Below are 20,029 nucleotides of genomic sequence, written 5' to 3'. Positions count from 1 at the left end.
CAACGTAAGATATCTTTGATCCTAGAGGGTAACTTTGACTCAAAACTTTTAGACCAATGAAAAACTAATATACGTTTCTGCTAAATACTCATTGGTTACGGAGTTTTGGGTCAAAGTTACCCCAGTCTATAGTAACTTGAAGTTACCGGTATGGTATAGATTAGGTACAAAACGCATGTTTTTATGCGACTTTTTTCATTATAGTATTTTTTTACTGAATACTTTGTAAAGAACGTAGTTAGTTTTCTGAACATTCAACGTAAGATATCTTTGATCCTAGAGGGTAATTTTGACTCAAAACTTTTAGACCAATGAAAAACTAATATACGTTTCTGCTAAATACTTAATTGGTTATAGAATTTGGATCAAAGTTACCCCAGCAAGCTATAGCAATCCGAACTTACCGGTATGAACTTTCATGCTTGTTCTTCTCCATACGCATATACCCATTAAAATCATTATACCAACGCAACGTCACGCCTTTTATCCACGAAGGGAAGAGAAGAAGGGAAGAAGGGAAGAGGTGCAAATTACGGCACGTAATGCCACTGCACAATCACCCACTTTTCACCAGTTATGATACAAATCCCATGTAATACCTATTGCCATATACTAGGCACAATTCCAGACTCCGTGCTACTACTGAGAAATTTTGGAAAAGCCGAAAAGAGCACAGTAATACTTTGCCCGACCCGGGAATCGAACCCGAGACTCATTGTCTAGCAGTCGGCAGTCAGTCATACCCTTATTAATATTTTATTATAATATCAGGAAGAGGATTAATATTATTAGGCAGGAATTAAATATTTATTATTTAAAAAACCTTATTGTTATTAAATGCAGTCTTTGCAGGACTAGGACAGTTATTTCGCAGATTTATCACCGGGGATGTAACTCAGTGGTAGAGTGTCTGCTTCGCATGCTGAAAGTCCTGGGTTCAAATCCCAGCATCTCCAAATCTCCTTTTTGCAATTTCAAAAGTCGTATTATGTTTTTATATTACTGAATTTAATATTCTACTGTCAATATTAACCTTTTTTCTGTATTTGTTTTATTGAAGAAGTACATAATTTAAAATTACTATTCCATAAACCCTTCAAAAATCTACTGTAAGCTCAGAAACACGAAATATTCATATAAAACGAATTTAAAGTAAACAAATAAGGTACTTAATTTTTTGTGTTACTACATTCATTACATTAATTTAATCTGAAATGTTTTATTAACTTAATAAATATTGAGTTTAAGATTATCTTTTGTTTGGTATGTTCGCACAGTAAACAATTCTGTACACCGATAATTACTTGTAAAGTTGTAATTAATTATTGCCACAACGTTCAATGTGTTATTTAGAAAATTGCATCATTTTCCACACCAACCTTCATATCGATCGTAAGCTTTACGGGACTACTACCGCCATCTATCGATTAAGTACAAACAAAACACAGTTGTGTACAGCGCCATCTATGCTTTATGAAGAAAACTTCTTGCAGTATACTTATTTTGTATTTTGGTTGATCATAAAAAACTACAACAATCGTATGTGTATTATAATTTTTACCTAAAAACTTAATTAGATTTCATAAACAACTCTTTGATAAGAAACAACTAATTTACCAATGTACAAAAATAAAACAACAGTTTTTGGAATAATATTTTAATGAAAATTCAACTAAACGTATAAATCTTATTTATACTTACAATAAACAAGTAAAGTGGATAAATATTTACATTCAGCTGGGGTAAGACCCTCGCATATGGCGGATCCCCCCAAAATTGCACTAACAAAAATAGGGAAGCCCATATAGACTTCCTTTTCGTTCGGTAGCTGGTTAAAACACAAATAATTCTGTATAAACCTAATTACAATCCTAAAACAAACATTAAAGTTCCCACAAAAGACTATACATAAGAAAAAGGTATTACTTTTCATCGTTGTACTTATTAAAAACAAAAATCCCCTTTAAACGAATCCTTGCTTCAGGTAATATGTTTTATCTGACTATGTGGGTATTATTTTTCACTTGACTTTGTTATTACCTACGCTTTTTCTTACGGAAGACACTCATTACTAAGATAACATCCCACAACTTAAAGTGTAAAATAATTGAGAAGGAAACTGAAGTACTTTTGATGAACCCATTCAAAACACGAGTCCAAAATAAATCATCATTAACAGCCACTGCTGACCAAAAAAGGCCTCTTCTCGGAGAAGGTTTGAGTATTAATCACTACGCTTGCTCAATAAAATAAACAATGAAACTAAATACTAATCACAAGCAGCACCAAGAAAATAAATCCTGTGCAGAAGCTAGAAGTCTCGACAACGATAGCGTCTGAAATCGGTTGCTTAGTCAAACATTTTGTTAATAGACTTTCAACTTTATTACATAAACTTATAATTGATAATCTATTAAACAAACTTCCGACTTCGCAACCCACATCTCTTTTTCACTGTCGGGACTGCCAGCCCTAAAGTTTGTGGCTTCGCTATCATCGAAAACGACGACATGAACGAGTGATGACCAGAGAATCAAAATATGACAAAACTGAACCAGCGACCGAACGAAGAACAGTATAACGAGTAAACATTGTATAAGTTAATTATTATAAGATATAATAATAACGCAGTCTTAGTACGCCGTGGCCACTGTTCGCCCTTACCCTAGTGAGACCGCTCTAGTCTATACTACGGCGCTACTCGATACATACGCTACACACAGAGGAAGGAACAAATGGAGTACACCATTCTACACCACCCCGAACAGTACTTTTAATATAACATCATCATGTGCTATCTTCAGACGAACTGTATCTACGTCATACATGCATCATGGCACTCCATTCCTTCTCTTCTCTCCGTCGCTACCCCAAAAACATCTAACCTGTATGTGCGACCGTCGTTGTAGCATTACTGATAGATATGGCACTAATCGTTAATATTGCTTATTAAGACGAACATTTGCAAAACATTGATCCGTGTTCAGAATAAAATGTATCAAAAACTTCTCCATTAGAGGAGAAATACAAAATCTACAGATATGTGGTCGTTAATGTCGCAGTAGAAATGTAGGAAGAATTGAACACAAGCATGATTTTACTGGTACATAATCACATTTTCCAATTGTTCGAATATTCAGTATAGCTACAAAACGACGTCATTTACCATCTAATCTAGATACTACTAATAAAATGACGCTACGAGTATTATGGAAGATAATGAAAGTGGCCTCGCCTACACGGAAGTATAACAATAAGTACTACACTAACTAACTGACAGATAAACTGACTAGAACTTATGGAGGGACTAGAGAAAAGGAGTATTTGGAACAACTAACTGCCGTTCACGCTCTAAATAGATGGAAGACTAGTGCACATTGACTAGACAGGCTTTACAAAGCTTTATGAGAACTTTGGTATATTTAGGATTAACGTTGAATGTAAAATTAGCAAGTAGGAACAATCAATTTTTCTTCAGAAAATCCTAAATGTGGTAGGTCTTATTTTGAAAGTCCATAACTCGACAAGCTATGTGACGTATTCAATTTACGTTTCTATTAAAAACGTATATTTGGTAACAAATGAGAAGAAACATACGTTTCTATCAAGAAAAAATGTGCACTAGACTTGTAAATTACAAAATAATTGACAATAATGTAAACAAACAATAAACAACTCAACAAGATGGTACAATAGATAAACAAAGAACAGATGAATATCACGATGTGAACAAAGATGTTGGCAAAAAAGGGAACAATCACGATATCGATCTGCGAAATCCACAATGAGTAGTTTTCGCAAAAAGAAGTAAACAACAGTTTATATTTAAATGCTAAAGAACGCATCATTGTAAACAGTAGAAGTATAAAAGATCTGTCAACAAATAACTGACAATTATTACATTTAAACCTACAATATTCGCTCTGCTCTCGAAAACCGTATTTTAATGAGATTAAATTATTGAACTCAAAAGGAAAGATAGCAAAAATTTGGATCATGGGGTACACTTGTAAAGAAGCGCTATGTTGCACCTACAAGAAGCAAAGATTTCATTCAAGAGATAGAGAAGAAGTATCTACATTACATTCCTTCCTATTATTGTCCTTCACTACGTTTCACCCTAGACACAAACGAGAGCAGTGCGATGAACTCTAAAAATAATCAACTACCTAATATAAAAAATCTTTCAAAAATGTTGGCATCGAAGTTGCGTGAACTGGCATCAACTACTTGATATCTAATAAGAAGGTCTAATACCTAGGAAATGCGGGACGGGAAGGGGACAGTTTGGCGGCTATAGGGAGTCCAGTCGTGTCCGTTGCACCGCTAGCAGAGCCGATTGCTGCTGTAGACTCTTGCGCAGACCTTCCAACGTTTGAAGAACCTGATAACAGAAGTATTCGATTAGAAACACAATTAACACACTTCTTTATATAACAACCTGAGCCATTACTACTAGTACTACCTTAGTTTGGTAAACAAAATTAGAAAATTTAATCATAATTAGTTACAATTTCCAGACAAAAGAAATAGAAATGCTAGAGTAATGTTATAAAAAATACTATAAAGAAGATCAAAACCATTAGCAGTAACAAACCATGAGACCATCTAAATAAATAAAACGTGCGAATAAGACTGACCTCATCCCGAGCATAAGCCTTCCTTTTGGGGGGCTCGGAGTGGGGTCTGTCTGTCGGCGAGGGAGGAGTGAGCCGCCGTGCCACCGGGGGTGGTGGCGGAGCAGCCAGTGGGGAGCGCCGCGCGACAGGGGACAGACGACGAGGTGGCTCAGGGGAATTCGCACGCATGAAGTTCGTAATATGAGTACGCTCTGGACTTCTACGGGGAGCTTCCACCTGACAACACAAGGTTTGGGCGATTGTAACACTACAAATATCAATAAAATACGAAATGAAGTGGTAATACAATTTGTAGTCAACATGCAGTGAAAATTAGAGACAGAAAGAATATAATACTAATCAGAGATAATAATATAGTAATTCTAATAACTATTGCTATAATCAAATAAGTAACTTTAGAATCTGACAATCTTTCAAAATTACAAATAGATTAAGATTAGTAAAAGTATCTCAAGAAAATCTCTAGATGCCTCACTATGCTAGATTAAAAGAATAAGACATTTAAAATAAATCGTCTCACCTCAGTAGCCCTCAACTCCCTAACTCTTGGATTGTGCGGTGGTTCCAGCGGTGCTCGTGACACAGTGACCAGTAACTTCTCCGCTTCCCTGATGAGTTCCCTGTACTTCCTTTCCGCCTCTCTATCAGCCTCCAGCAAAGGATCTCGTTCGCGCACCGGTGGAGCCGAAGGCGCGTGGTTGCGTCTACGCATCCGAGGCGGCGTCGCTCCTGAAAACATGGCTAATAAATTCAAACCATATAGGAATGTTTGGATTCGCCAAGAAAATGTATATAGCTACTGTTGTAACTTATTTCTATGTATTATTCATGAAATCTTTCATAGCGTCTCGATAGTCTTATCTGTCTTTCATAATATCTCAATTGGTATACTATCATAAATGCACCTTACACTAACTGATACTTATTTCAGTTTTAATACGAAGTAGATTTAATTATTATTCTGTTACATAACTATTCCACAATCATTCTTACCTGCCGACCGTGGTGGTCGCCGCGGAGGCCTCCGTCTCCTAGCCCTTCGTCTTCCAGGCGAGGCAGTTTCATCATCATCTTCATCTCCACCATCTAGCCCGGTATCCCCGTCAGAGTCGAAGTCAGCATCTGACAATATGGCGGTCTCCCGACCTCTGGCTCTCATTCCCCTGCACTCCTCGTCGCTAGAAGCTCCGCCGCGGTAGTAAGGTGATCTATGTGGCTCTGGTGATAAGTGAGGGGAGAGGTGTGGTGACCTGGAATTAGAATTGAAAGAGTTGGTTATCTCTTAGTATTTTAGACGTCGTAGGGTTAGTGTCCCATTATTCTACAGCTATTGGCTTACATTCTTACGTAAGTAATACTATCAATTATCTATTGCTGAATGTCCTGGCATAAAATGGCAAATGGAATTAATTCCACTTCTCTACGTGATCAAAATCAGTAAATTATTCCTAATACTATAACTTCTATCCAATTCAATCAGTAATGCAAATATCCACGTTCACTTAACAAAGCGTGGAGTTTAATTGAATTATCATTTAACTTCGTGAGCACAGTCCCACTGACCCAGTTTATGTAATTGTAGCCAGCAGTAGGTAACTAGGTAACTTTGTATGGGTGTTACCTGTTGTGTCTACTTTCCTCTACTAGCCCATAGGAGGAATGACTCTCAGTAATGAATTTATTAATGGAAGGCCAATATGTGGTATTATTTAAAAAATATATTTATTTATGAAAGTCAAAATGAACGCGATTGCATTGTTTAAAAAGATAATAATTGTTTCTAAATGAATGTCAAAATGCCACAAATAAGTCAATTCCCAATTGTAAAATACCACGCTTAAAGCTAAAATAAAATTTATATCGCAACTGAGAGGATCAGTTGATTTCTAATCTGAATAAAATTATTATAACAATCAAAACGCCACTATTTTTATGAGAAAGAACCTCACGACTCTGAGCTCTGGAGAAAATTCATGTGGGACACACTCCATGACACATGAAAAAAGTAATAGTAGTAGTATTCTTTGGTAATGGTAGCCTAACAAAACTCTTCAATAATCACCAAGAAAAGGTTAGAAACCGCTACTCTAATACATATATCAAAAATGGCGTCATATAAAATTCTTTACCTCGACCCATACTTGACATGGGAATCAAGAGAGTAAGGAGCATGATGAAGTTGCGGCTGAGTTGAGGGTGGGCACTGCAGTGACTGCTGATGCACTATGTTCTGAGGCCGTCGCCTGCTGGGTGAGGTTGCACCCATCCACGGGTTGGTCCTGATCCGACATCGTGGTCGAGGAGATGGAGTCGCACATACCACTACAGGTACCGGAGCTGGTTCTGGTATGCAGCGGCGGACGACCACGTTTGAACGACGTTGCTAGAATTTGAAAATCGAATGGGTTTTTTATTTATGTTTTTTTTTTATTATTGAGTATAGTCTGGCGACGTCGGGAGGTGTGAGGTATGGTTTTATTATGTAGGTACTTTACTTAGAAGTTTATACATATTTATGAATAGAATATCTTTAAATTACAAATGAATTTATTTCGTGATTCTCTGAAACAGCTGTACCTAATGAGATTATTTTATTTTTATCTAGATAAATTAGCATTTGACTACATACATATTATGTATAATAATATATTATATACTATAACTTTATGTAATTCTACTTTTTATAAATATATAAGAATAAAACTCAAATTATTTATGCTGCAGGTATTCTGACCTAATACCCAATAAACCTATACATATACTATACCTACATAAATATAAGTTAATAAAGCTTCGTCTACAGCTTTGAGAAATAAAAGGCGTGATGTTACGCTATGTTAATATGTATGAAATAATACCGAAAGTATTAACATCTACAACTATATCTACATAATTAATAGCAACTAGCAAGAAGTTGTACAATTGTAAATTGCTTTACCAATTATTTCAGTAAAACAATTTTATATCTTATCAACGAGCCCCCTATGAAGTAAGGGGGCATTATCAAAAATTGCGCTCGGACTCCCTGACGGCAGCCGGGCGCGGGTATACAAGAATTAACTTGTGGGTGCCAGCATAAGTGCTCTCACTTTACGATCACTGCGCACTATGCTCCCCGAGACAAGGAAAGTCACTGAGCGCGCCGCGACCGTAGCGGAGACCTAACCCAACCGCGGTAACCAAACGATAGCGCGATTCAATTCGACGCCAACGCCATCTAGTTACGAATTTGGAAACTCGCGCTAGATTGTACGCGTGCGGTATTAGAAGCATATTTTGTGTTTTTTTCGCATGCTGCTGTTTTGTAAACAGTGTTCGTGTTTTAGGAATTGGTTTTTAAAGGATTTCAGATTTCTAAACATACTGTTGATTTTTCCTAAGAGGCTATTCATATGGAACACGTAAAAATAAATTATATCGCCATTTATACAATTTTATGTCAAGCAATGCATCACATTCCATAATCTTGATGTGTATTGCACTAAATGAATTTAATTTGATTCAGTATAGTTTTAAATTAACATCAAACCTACCCCGTGTCTCTGGATTAAATCCCCGCGATGAGAGACGCACGCATATATGTCAATATGTATTCCCTCATTACATAGTACACAATACATTGACTGGGAAAAAACTTAGTATTACATTTTATATGTACACTTCTGCCTACGCCTTCAAGTATCAAAAGGGTTTATTAACATCATAATATTATTATATGACATTTAACATAATACGTAGATAAGTTAGTACCTCTATAATTGAAACTGTTGCCGGGCTAGCCGGCTTTAAATAGCCCTGGAGGTCCACCCTTCAATTAGTACGGTCTACTTCATTAATAAAACGCGGGTCCGTATATAAGCACTTGTGGGCCAATGAACGCAACGTATAAGGGTTCCTATACTAAAGTTATTAAAGTTTATTTTATATTTTATACTAGTTTTATGAACGTAACGTTTGTTTTACATAGAATTTTCTTTAACGTTTAGTTTTTAATCTGTTAGTACTTGTGTGCCTCTAATACTTTCATCAAACCTTATTCAATTGTATAGTGGCGTTTTATATCATTGTGCGTATAAAAATCTTTATAATATCTCGTGTCTACAGGTAGACACAAATATTTTACTATTATATAGGTCTATACATATAATAGTATAATATTGAAATCCCAATCCTTGTATGGTCAGTAGCAGCCGGTAGCAGCGACAGTCACCGTATCGTGTGTCGTGGAATGCTGCTCATGAATATGAGCCTCTAGCATGGCTTGAAGGGTTTACCGAGGCTCCGGCTCGACAAGCAGGAGTAGGAACGGGGTGGATTTTAGCATGGCTTGAAACTAGTTGAGTTCCTTGTCAAACAGTTACGTGAATAAGCCGATAACATAATAATTAACCTTGTATGATGCAAATTTTTTAGCAAATCCTCAATCACTAAAAGGCCGGCAACGCACTTGTAACTAATCTAGAGTTGCGAGTGCCCATAGACGACACCTATTACTCACCACCAGACTCGTTTACCACCCTATACCATGCAAAAATAAATCATATTACTAAAAAACTAAAGTACAAAATCACGTAGCTGCAACAGCCAACACGCCGCATATTGCATTTCCTTTTCACTCTATCCTCTCACGTGTGTGTTGTCGTATTAAATTCAAAATGTCAATATTGTCTTTGTGTCAGACGGGCGGATCAAAATGGATTAACTGTGAGGTTAATTGAAAACTGCGCGTGAATAAATTATACGTGACATTAATGTCATTTGTTTACTTTGAATGCATCGGGTTTCGGGTTCGTGTTGTCCATAATTATAAATTAATGCGTAACTTTGTGCCTATGTTTGTTTGTATGTAAGTATGTTACGTCTCCGCATCAAAACGGGTTAAGGCATCGTGATGATATTTTGAATAGGGGTAGATTATGGTCTGGAATAACATATACATAGGTCACTCACAGTCTGTCTATCTAGACTAGCCCACTACGCAGGAGATATGAAAGTGCACAATTGTGAGAGCAAAGACTGTTACCTATTACCTAAAGTCACGACGACCAATGCTATTCATACCGTAGTGCTGTATATACAGATGTCGTATTGGCCTAATTGAAATAAATTATTAGACATTGGCAGCGAAATCAGAAATTAAAAATCTGAATGAATATGTATATTGGTACATTTTTCCGAAATGAGATTAAAGAAGACTCAATACTAAAACTAAATATATATTGTAATAAATTATAATTATAATCTTAGCATGGTTTACTTATTCACAGTTTGATAATGGCTCGTATGTTCGTACGTGAGTCGTTGCGCGTAGCTCCGTAGAGAATATAAAGCCGTCGGTTCCGGTTGTCAAACGAAGATCTATGAGCGTTCACGGGTAATCTGACGCTGCCAAGTCAAACAGGGGTCCAGACTAATGTCGTAACACCTCTACAGGAGTTTCAAAGACAAAATATTCATATTCAAGTAAAGTTAACCTTTTAAGTCTTCTTATTTAGGTATATAAAACCTAAAACATTTGGCATAAAAGCTAGGCAGCTAGCTATGTGTATGTATATGTAGGTACCCATCTCTTCTCGTTCCGATTTGTCCACGGGTTTGGATGAGGCAGTGAACCTAATAAAATATTTGCGCATTGAACCTAATAAAAAATCAAAATACTTTGATCATTTGAGCACCAATCATATCATGGCGCATTGCAGGACATTTCAATTTTAATTCACCGTACATAAGTTGCATTACAATTTCTTTTCTTTTCTTGTAAAAAGTTTCCATAGGAACCACTAATTCATATTTAAAAACCCCGGTCGTAACATCAACAAGGAGTAAGACCATAATAGAGATTATTCTTGGTCCTACCGACAGACTGTTTGCCAAACTGTTTAAACTCTCATTTCAGGGATACACGCGGCCTAAGCCGCTATCCAAAAGTACTTTATGGGTAAACAAATATACATATACTTATATATACCTTGGCTGGTTCGTGGTAGAGATGTGTGGTCGGTGGCGCGGGCGGCGGCGGCGGGGCCACGAGCGGGGCGGCGAGCGGGGCGGGTGCCGTTCCAGGAGACGTGCCATCCGTGGAGTAGCCCGTACTGTACGCACTCTCCGGCGAGGACAGGTGCGGAGGCGGCAGAGGCCCCGTGGTCGTAGTCGCCGCTGTCTGCCGCGCCTGCTTCTGCTTACGCTTCTTGGCCCGCCCCAGCTGCGCCTCCATCCATGACTTGAGCCGCGCGCCCAACATGCCGACGACGGCACCTGTAACAAAGTCTAGCCATGTCTATCTACTTCGTGCACGCTTACAATTTACAATGCAAATACATTACTTTTTCAGATATTACGCAAAACTTGTATCCAATATTTCCAAAGCACGAACATTGTTCATGTCATCGAATTTCATAACCAAAGATTAAAGGGGAAAATCAAACATCATTTCGCAAAGGAAAGTTCACCGTGTCGTGAACATTGGCAGGTACGTGGCAACGCGAGTTACGTCGTTTACGCCTCGGTACACGAGAAAAACATTTTCGTTCGCGACACTTGAACAAAGGTTTTGGGGAAATACATCAGACGCGGGACGAGCACCGAAACAATTGCTACCCCAACAGCGGCTGCTCTACATTTCCCTGTCATCAAAACCAACGCAGAGAAGTAAACAAAAGTGGCGACATAAAATGTTTTATCTTGTCGTCATTTCATTGCGAAGAAAATGCCATTAACGGGAATCCATGGGGCTCGCACCAGACAGTAAGTACTGTACAGTACTGATGCGAGCCCTCGTGTCATATTTCAAGAAAGTCTAGCGACGCTCGTAAAAAAGGGCGCAGTCGGCACCCTCTTCATTTCCATCAGTAGCACATCTTATAAAAAGTAAAAATTATACCCAGTATCTATCGTCACGATATGTTTAATCAACTGGAGTACTGATTCCCGATAAGTGGGGTAGATAAAGCCGAAGACAAATTGTTATTCGACAGCTGGATTCAAAGAAAGCCAGACACAAATCCGAACGCCAGAGAAAGCCTCAATCCGAAACAAAATATAAACGACAGGCGATGCAAGTTTAACTAAATTAAACACTTTGGTTGTAAATAGAAGACTACTAAGCCTACGTGAGCAAAATCCAACTAAAAAATGACTGACCCCCCGCACAATCTACTTGGATCGCAATCAATCATCAATATCCTTCATTCAAAAACCTATTACTCACTTTGCTACCCGCCGGGGCGCTGCCGCTGTATACAGTATACACGCTAGTACTTAACTAACGTTTCGACGCTGCGACCCTCGCTGGGCTGTAGGAAACGAATCGCCGGATAAAAGACGGATGGAATAGACTTATCTAGTTCAGCGAGGGGTGTAAACTTACCGAGATTTAGCTAATATTAGCAATCCATTACGGGGCGGCCGCAGTTGGAAAGTTTATTTAACTATCAATCCGCACTCGGAACTATACGCTCGATAGCTCAACGCTGATGAAATATTGATTGAACCTCTTAGCGATACACGTTTCACTATTAATAGCGGATTATGTAGATGTCAGAACAATGCAGTGTGCGTGAGGTGAGGATTTAGAGATAAGTTCGTATGTCGTATCTTATGCGATGCTACAACGAATGTGTCTTAATAATTCATGTAGTAAGAACCTGGTTATCCCCCAAAGGATTAGAAGGGTATTCTTTTTAACAGACAAATATATAAGATGGAAAAATTGTAAATGAAGAGAGAAATACATTTTGTTTGATCTAAAAAGAAGTGTTCCCATTGGATTTCACATTCATGAGCGGTAAAGATAACTTTGAATATTCGTTTCAGAGATCCACGTAACATAACATGTCATATCATGTAGCACCTTAACGCCACAGCCGTTGAATCCTCCCCTGAGGGTTTAACAGAGGCGTTGACTGCCTTTTCCACAGTTATGTGTAAGGGGAAATGAAATAGAGGGTGAGGCAATTATCCTGTATTGGACTGCGCTGGCTGACTGGTTTTTAACTGTTATAGTTTGAGAATTTGAAAACATTCTTGTGTCCAAGTAATGCAAGGCTGTAAACAAAGCAATATTTCCAGAGACCCCTAAACAAAAGCTTCTATTTGTTTAGAACAAAATAACAAGAAGAAAAACCGGATCAAACAAACAGAAACTATTTACGAGCACACTTGTCGCATACAATAAAAGGTTCAATAAACCTCCAGAGCCTTCCAATAAGATCTTTTACGAACCACAAGCTCAGCTTGAGTAATGAATCGAAAGCAAACTAATAAATTGTGGCTCCGGGACAAAGTATCCAACTTTGGCGTAGATCCCTTTTTCTATCGAAACAACTTAAACAAATGTGAAGGCGGCGAGGAACCGAATCGCCTTATCAATAAAACTGTCACCGTACCCTGTGTACATGTAAATACTCGTAGCTACGTCGTAGTTTCCAGAAACTTTCAGGTTTTTTGTTCGACCAAAGTTTTAACTGGACCTGTCCCTTTTGTTATCTTGTTTGCGGCTTTGCGAACAAACTATTCTTACTTAGTTTGATTTAGTTTTTGAGTTCTAAAGTATAGGGGTCTTATACAATAATACGTTGCTAGAAAGGTGGGCTGTTACAGGAATAGCATGTCTGACTTTAAGATTGTGTCAAAGTATTTGGAACAGTTTGTACTTGTCTGATTACTAGTTAAATAATAATCTCACAAGTTCACAAAGTCTTCATTATTATAAGTCTATCACCAAAATTTCAATTGAAAGCTTTTTCAAAGAGAACTTAAGTATGTTGCAAGGTTCACAAAACACCCATTGAATGTGGTCAAATCATCCAATTACATAAAATAGCGCACCTATTCGGGTCATTTCGATCTTTTATTCTCAGTATAATCAATTTGGAGAACATTCGAGCATAGATTTCCACATGATGGCATCTCATCACTGAAATCACGTCATGATACTTTATTCTTTTCAAAGAATCTTCAATAATGTATCCGCCATTATGATGAACAAACGGATTGCAAGCGAACAATTCACCCGACCGATACCAAATTGGAATACCGTCATGTCGAAGGCAACATTGAATGAGCTACACATTAAGGTACCCATAGTTATTGGAAATTGAACAAGGTTCGATGTCTATTGTCCCGAAATACTATTGTAATGGAACTGAAATATGACGTCAGCTATGAGAGGAATTAGGCTGTAGTGAACCAATATTTGCAAGCGAAAATGGACCGGTGATGATCAAATATTTATATGACACCTAAATTTGCTAATGGTAGACCGATTAGGTTGTTTTACTTGTTTTCGTAGGTGTATTGACTATATGTACTAGATCAGGCATAAAGTAACAATTTGTTAAATGTAGTACTGTTATCAACAGATAGTCTACTTGAATAGTCAAGTAAACTACTGGCTACGTGCTACGTAAATACGCTGCTACGAAAGATCAAGGAAATTGCATATCACGGCGCGTGTATGCAGCGTGCACAAGGCGATAAATATCACGGTGTGCAGGAGCCTTTACAGAGCAGGTATAACAGTAAGTAAAAAAGTGATATAATAATATTTTAAGCATCAGCACTTTGTTTTACTTTATCAGCTCTATGCCAATTATGTCTTTATTTTTGAGGGGAAATTGATGCAACGACTTTTGCCACCTTGGGCGAGGTGAGAGGGACTCTTACTGACTAAAAACGTTCCTTGTCCTGCTTAGACCGGAGTCCGGTAACGCGCTAGGCAGTCCGCAGGGGTAGGCGAATTATGTCTAAGTTGAATTACTTAATTTTGTCTAATCAGTTAAAAACAGGCACTATGTTATTTAATAAATAATTTCACTGTTAGAAGAAGTCAAAGTATATTTTGTGAAAATAATTTCAAAGTTTCATTGACTAAATGTGAAGCCTTAGAGCTGAATTGTTAATAAAGCCTCATTTCTACTAAAACTTTCGCACCACTTCTATAGATATTATTTATTCAAAACATAAAGCGAACAATCAACAGAGTGTATTCTTGAGGGGAGTTGTAATTTAGAGGACCTATTGTTCGACGTTTCTTAGTACAAAATATAATACTAAAGGAAAATAAAGAAACAGAAATGAACGGGAAAAACATTTCCATGAATAACAAGACGCTTTTCTTTAGGGAATCACGATTTCTTTTTAAATCTTCTGGGTAAAATTCAAAAACATATTAATTCAAAAGAGTGTTTAATGGACACTGACTCTTCTATATTTAAATCATTTCGTCAAATTAGTCGACAAAGCCCATCCTGCCTTTTAGCCACGTTACAAAAATAAAGGTGTACCGCCCGGCGAAGCTTAATTAGCAAATCAAATATTCATTTATTCAGGGCGCACCTGATAATGCGAGGGTGGATCGCAACAATAGGATGCGGATCCGCGCTATTCCTGCGACTCCTTGATTTAAAAATGTTACCAACCGCGCTAACCTCTGTTGTTTTGTAATTTACATTGTATACCGACTTGAGATTGACTAACGATCTATACTAAATTGTATTCGGTTGTATTTCATTGATTTACAAAATACGGATTGTAGAAAATTTATTCAACAACATCTACATAGGCGTCTGATTTGCGAGTTTCCATTTCTATTTCAGTGAAAATTTCGTGAATTTCATTCGTTCTGTGCTCGCTTACTGGAGCAAATAAATCCTGTACATTCCATGCTTCTGCCGGGCTTAAAAGGGCTGCTTATGACGGAAACGAATGGTTACACAAGCGACTGAATTAGAAATATTGCTCTATAGTAGCTTTAAAATTGATCTATGGCAGAAAAACGAAAACAAAACTACTGAAATTAAGAAACCTTATATCGTAAGACTACATTAACCCAACCTGAATTTATACCTATGCAAACAAATATTCAAATGAAATAAATACATGTATCTAAGAACATCACAAGTAAACCAAAATAAGAATCCTTGCGATATATCCGTGGAAAAGTAATAAAACTTACGTCAACGTTCGAGTCAGCGATACGACGAGAACGAAACGAAGTGATAAGGAAAATTTCAGATATGTATCTGAAAATCGTCACTGTTTCGCGATGCGTGAAATACAAACATATTGCGAAATATATCGAGTTTCTATCATTCGATATATGACAAACTGACATTCAATTAAATGTTGATATTTGATATGTACTCACGTCTAACTTTACTCGCAATTCGAATGTCGTAGATAATTATCTTCACGAGTTGTTGTGGTGTTACGTTACAAAAATTACGTTAGTAACTAAATAAGAAAATTATTTGGTAAAGAGAACATGATACTTGTTTTTCTTTGACATAATTACGTAGCTGTTATGAGACGCCCAATTTGAATAAAAAACAAGAAGGTTTTAAAAGTAATTAAACACCGTGATACTCTTTAGCCCGATTTAAAATTTTATTTTAAAACCATCTTGTTAACTCACCCCTAGTTAGGCAATAAAGAATTTGAATTTGAAAAAAGAAAGAAAAATATATAATCCTATTAAGATAGTAATACTACTATAACTATTCTAAGATAACACGACACGAATATTACAATATTACCTATGAATATAACGAATCTTTCTGCGGTCGTACATAGATTAGAAGGTAAATAAGAAAAGCATAGTTCATGAAACATAACTATTATAGAACAGGGATCTATCTGTATCCTAAGAAAACAGTGCTGTGATAATATTAAGCTGCATTACATTATTCAAGTCGAGGTACTATCTCTGGACGTAGCCGTCAGATTAATTGACGTCCCTCACAATCTCCGAGATATTTTGTTAACCTAATTCTCTTGTTACGTCCAAAATATTTTCTCTGACAAATTATTCAGTTTTGTTCAAGATGAAAATCTTTGTTCCCCTCCGTGATGTAATTGCGTTAATCTCAGCATAAATCTTGTAATTATGAAGGCAGACGTGGTGGCTTGGTCTGTCTTTTCATCTAAATGTAAAACAACTGAGGAGTATTGTGTGTATAACCGCGTAGCGTGTGTTCTCACGTCGCTGGCGCTATTGTTCCTGATCATCAAGCAAAATTTGTGCTCCCGACATTTGTAATTAAGAAAGTATTTGAAATTAATTTAAAGTTTTCGTGTTACAATGGTTGTTCCACGAAGTTCTGAGACAAGGGTTAACAATGTTGTATCTTCTAAGTTTGCAGTTCTTGCTCTTATTTTGGCCTGATTAAATTAAGTTTGAAGCTGACTACTAACTTAATTAATCTGTTACCTCCCGTCAGAGTTAATTGTTCAATTTACGAGATTTGATTATATTAGTGTTACGTGATTGTGGTATAGTTTGTAATGAAACTACCTGTTCAAATCAACCAATGATTGTTTCTGTAGAGTGTATGGAGTTCTCCAGCCTCACAGCAGCGTGAACACACGGTTGCGGTCTGCCCTGCGTGGGCTGAGCACCGCCGTGCCCTCAGGGAAGTGATCGGCGACGGCGACCTCTCGCGTCCGGCTTTGGTTCAGACCATGGTGCGGAGCGAGGGGGACTGGGATGCCGTCTCCTCCTTCTGCGAAGCAGTTATGCTAGCTAAGGAGGAGGCGGGACGCGTGAGGGAACGAACTTCCTCACGCCCTAGCCGACGCGAAAGACACTCCGGGCGTCGGGGATCGCGTGACGATCTCCGGCCACCGTAAGTGCGGGTCTGCGGACGGCGAGCAAGGGTAGCTCGCCGCCCGACCAGAACCAGACCCGTGCGTGCGGCGCGTTGCGTTCCGCGCGCGCCTCAAAGAGCCATCAGACCACCACAGATGGGGCCCAGTAGGGCTGATGCTTAATCCGGAGCTGCGGACTACCTAGCAGCCGGGGCCGGGGCTCCGGCTCGACAAGCAGGAGTAGGAACGGGGTGGTTTTTAGTCAGTAAGAGTCTGACTTCGCTTTGCCCTGGCGAGAGAAGTCATTGGATGATTTTCCCCCTGAAAAAAAAAAAAAAAAAAAAAGCCTCACAGCAGCGAGATTACTTCGTTTCAAAAACAAATCCGTAGATGTAAAACGATGCGATAGCTTCCTAGACTCGGGCTAATTGCGGACCGCTTTCAAGCTGTCTCGGCGAGGCCTCACGGAATTGTAGACAAACTAAAAAGACTGAAAGGCTCGGGCGCCGGGCGCGCCAGACGAGCGGCAATTGTTTGTCGAATCCGACGTCGCCGAGACCCAGCTCGTTTTAAATGAGCAGTCTGCAACGGCACCGCGAGCTTGCATCGCCTGCATGTGTACACTTCCTTATTACAACCATGCTTTTGTGAAACTGCAAAAGGAAGACTTTCGACAAACTCACCATTTTGCAAAGCCGTACGACAGATTTATACAGACACAATTTATGAAAACGTGCACAGACGGGAAATCTCTCGACTCTCGAGACAAAAAGTATTCATTTTCCTGTATTGTTTTCCGAGAAGAACATTACCATAAGCCACGTGCAAAACAACACTATACAAAACATAATAAAATATTCATAACTAACCCCAACTGCTCAACAGAACGTGACAGTTGAATCGTGATCTACATTCAAAACAAAACGTTTTAATCAGAACACAGAACAACCCTTGAGGAGAGGGCTCACTTGGAAGCCTCTCACAGGGGCAGTGGGCTATCGAACGAACCGCTCATTTGTTACTGTGCGTCGGGAAGGCACTGCCGGCTAAATATGGATCCACGTGCGGAAATCACCATTTCCGCATGACAAGTTTTGAATGAAAAAGTAATTGAATCGTTGGAATTTTGCTACTGGAAGAGTATGTAATAATATGATGTACTTACAGGGGCGCGCGGTGGTGTGTGTATGTTAGATGGAGTTGCCGGGCAGCACGGGAGCGCATGCCTGGCGTGCAGCGGCAACGCGCGGCTCTCGCCGACTGACGCACGCACGCGCGTCTCCCTTCGGCTACGAGTCTACGACACCCGCTACGCTGCTACGAAGGACCGCATTTGCACCGTGTTTGTAGAGATTTACTTTAATTTAGGGGTTGATGGAAACTGTAAATTCATTAGTTCCCGGACTAAATATTTTGATGATTAATGTGCAATTATTTTCATATAAAAATTCTCAGTATTTTCAGTTAATGGTTTTATTACTGAAAGTAATGAAGCGTGTTGTAGCTTTCGTATGTATATTTCGGTGTAAGTAACAGTAAGAGCGGGCCGTAGCTCAAATTCTCGTGGCGGCTATTAAGTTAATGTTCGAGGGTAGATTTGAACAATAAAAATAAACATTTACCCACCGCCCATCGGGACGACAAAACTCCTAAACGACATAACTTTGTTATTCATGTAACGATATTAAAACAACAGATTCCGGCTGACCCTTTTTGCTTAGTTGGCCTCATAAATTACTCAGGGACTTTGGAGTACATTTTGTAAATTTTGCGTGAAACCTGTGAAGGAATCTAAGAGTGAATAAGTAAGTAATGTGGTGGAGTTGTGCGGGTGTGGGTATTAATTTGGTGCACGCACACGGGAGACAGGTCACGTGTCAAAAAGAAGAGCTGTCGTGGCATGCTCCAGGTTTATTTACTGCACGTACATAGAGCACACAATGCTGTGGCGCTGCGCCCTCTCGACTCCTGTGTAGGCACTTTGTTTTAGGAATGTCTGTTGCGAATAACTTAGTGTCGGAAGCAAAGCTGCTTTGATGTGAAAACTGGATTTTACACATAGTTTAAATTCCTAAAGTTCTTTGTACTTATTTTAACCATTATTAAGCACTTATCTATAAAACTAATATAAGTATAGGTAATTACCAATAATAACATGACAAGTTTCCGTAATCATAATTTTCAGGATGTTCCCTAATTCTCTGTATTTTTTTATCTGTCAGCAAATCGTCGGCACGTGCACCAGTCAAATTAGGGTGCGCCAATTCGTTTTTTAATAACGAAGCTAAGTAAAGTTTATTACCCATCATTAATCTTTCAGCTAGAATATTACAAATGTACGTCTGCGTACTATAAAATGATTGATTTTGTAAAGAAGAAGAAACGGATCTTAGGTATAAAGATTTTTTTTATAATAACTATCGTAAGACATACCTACTAAATTAACTAAAAATCACGGTTTACTCATGTCTTTTAATGGAGAAAAGCTCTACTAGTAGAGCTTTGAACATTGGATTGAGTTTATGTACGTGAGTAAGACGTGACTTTTAGTTAATAAAAAAGAAAATTGTCCATAGTTAATATTCTTTTAGCTCTATGCACACAAACTATATTATTTCGTTATAGAAGCGTTGCTTATAAAAATAATGCATTGTTTACGCGAGTAAACATCTTTATTTCGATCTCTAACAATATTTACATAACCATTCCAAATTCAAATTATTAAATACAGACAGTACAGAAACAAATTATTAAAATCATGCTAATGATGTTTGAAATTCACAATTTTGTATTGAAAATAGAGT

At 38.1% G+C, this 20,029-nt stretch overlaps 1 protein-coding gene and 2 non-coding genes across 6 annotated transcripts; 1 reads left to right on the top strand and 2 right to left on the bottom strand.

Moving 5' to 3' along the window:
* Positions 1-884: 884 nt before the first annotated feature.
* On the top strand, positions 885-956 carry Trnaa-cgc (transfer RNA alanine (anticodon CGC)). The gene has a single exon. It is a non-coding gene; the product is annotated as a tRNA-Ala (tRNA).
* A 685-nt stretch (positions 957-1,641) lies between these two features.
* Positions 1,642-18,834, bottom strand: LOC118278034 (serine/arginine repetitive matrix protein 1). 4 transcript variants are annotated; one of them, XM_035597100.2, is made up of 7 exons: positions 18,391-18,556; positions 10,609-10,895; positions 6,770-7,023; positions 5,634-5,890; positions 5,161-5,369; positions 4,641-4,856; positions 1,642-4,384 (listed from the first exon to the last, which is right to left on the bottom strand). In XM_035597100.2, exons 2-7 carry the CDS (start codon positions 10,879-10,881, stop codon positions 4,295-4,297), a joined length of 1,299 nt encoding a protein of 432 aa, XP_035452993.1. In that variant the 5' UTR covers positions 10,882-10,895; positions 18,391-18,556; the 3' UTR covers positions 1,642-4,294. The 4 variants fall into 4 exon arrangements, with proteins under 4 accessions (XP_035452993.1, XP_035453005.1, XP_035452986.1 ...); XM_035597093.2 differs by having other exon boundaries at positions 3,803-4,384; positions 5,161-5,381; positions 18,391-18,568; XM_035597112.2 differs by lacking the exon at positions 4,641-4,856 and having other exon boundaries at positions 18,391-18,569.
* LOC118279999 (U4atac minor spliceosomal RNA) lies at positions 7,640-7,771 on the bottom strand. The gene has a single exon (XR_004784050.2). It is a non-coding gene; the product is annotated as a U4atac minor spliceosomal RNA (small nuclear RNA).
* Positions 18,835-20,029: the final 1,195 nt, after the last annotated feature.

The sequence above is a fragment of the Spodoptera frugiperda genome, chromosome 15 (genome assembly GCF_023101765.2).
Source record: "Spodoptera frugiperda isolate SF20-4 chromosome 15, AGI-APGP_CSIRO_Sfru_2.0, whole genome shotgun sequence".
Taxonomy (NCBI): Eukaryota; Metazoa; Arthropoda; class Insecta; order Lepidoptera; family Noctuidae; genus Spodoptera; species Spodoptera frugiperda.
Note: the sequence above shows the minus strand (reverse complement) of the source record. Positions and strands in the feature narration are given on the sequence as shown.

Coding starts and splice junctions, on each gene's coding strand:
- LOC118278034 (XM_035597093.2), bottom strand. CDS start 10,881: ATGTTGGGCGCGCGGCTCAAGTCATGGATGGAGGCGCAGCTGGGGCGG. Junction 5,891..6,769: donor CATGTCAAGTATGGGTCGAG/GTAAAGAATTTT, acceptor TTCTAATTCCAG/GTCACCACACCTCTCCCCTC. Junction 4,385..4,640: donor AGGCTTATGCTCGGGATGAG/GTCAGTCTTATT, acceptor TTCTGTTATCAG/GTTCTTCAAACGTTGGAAGG.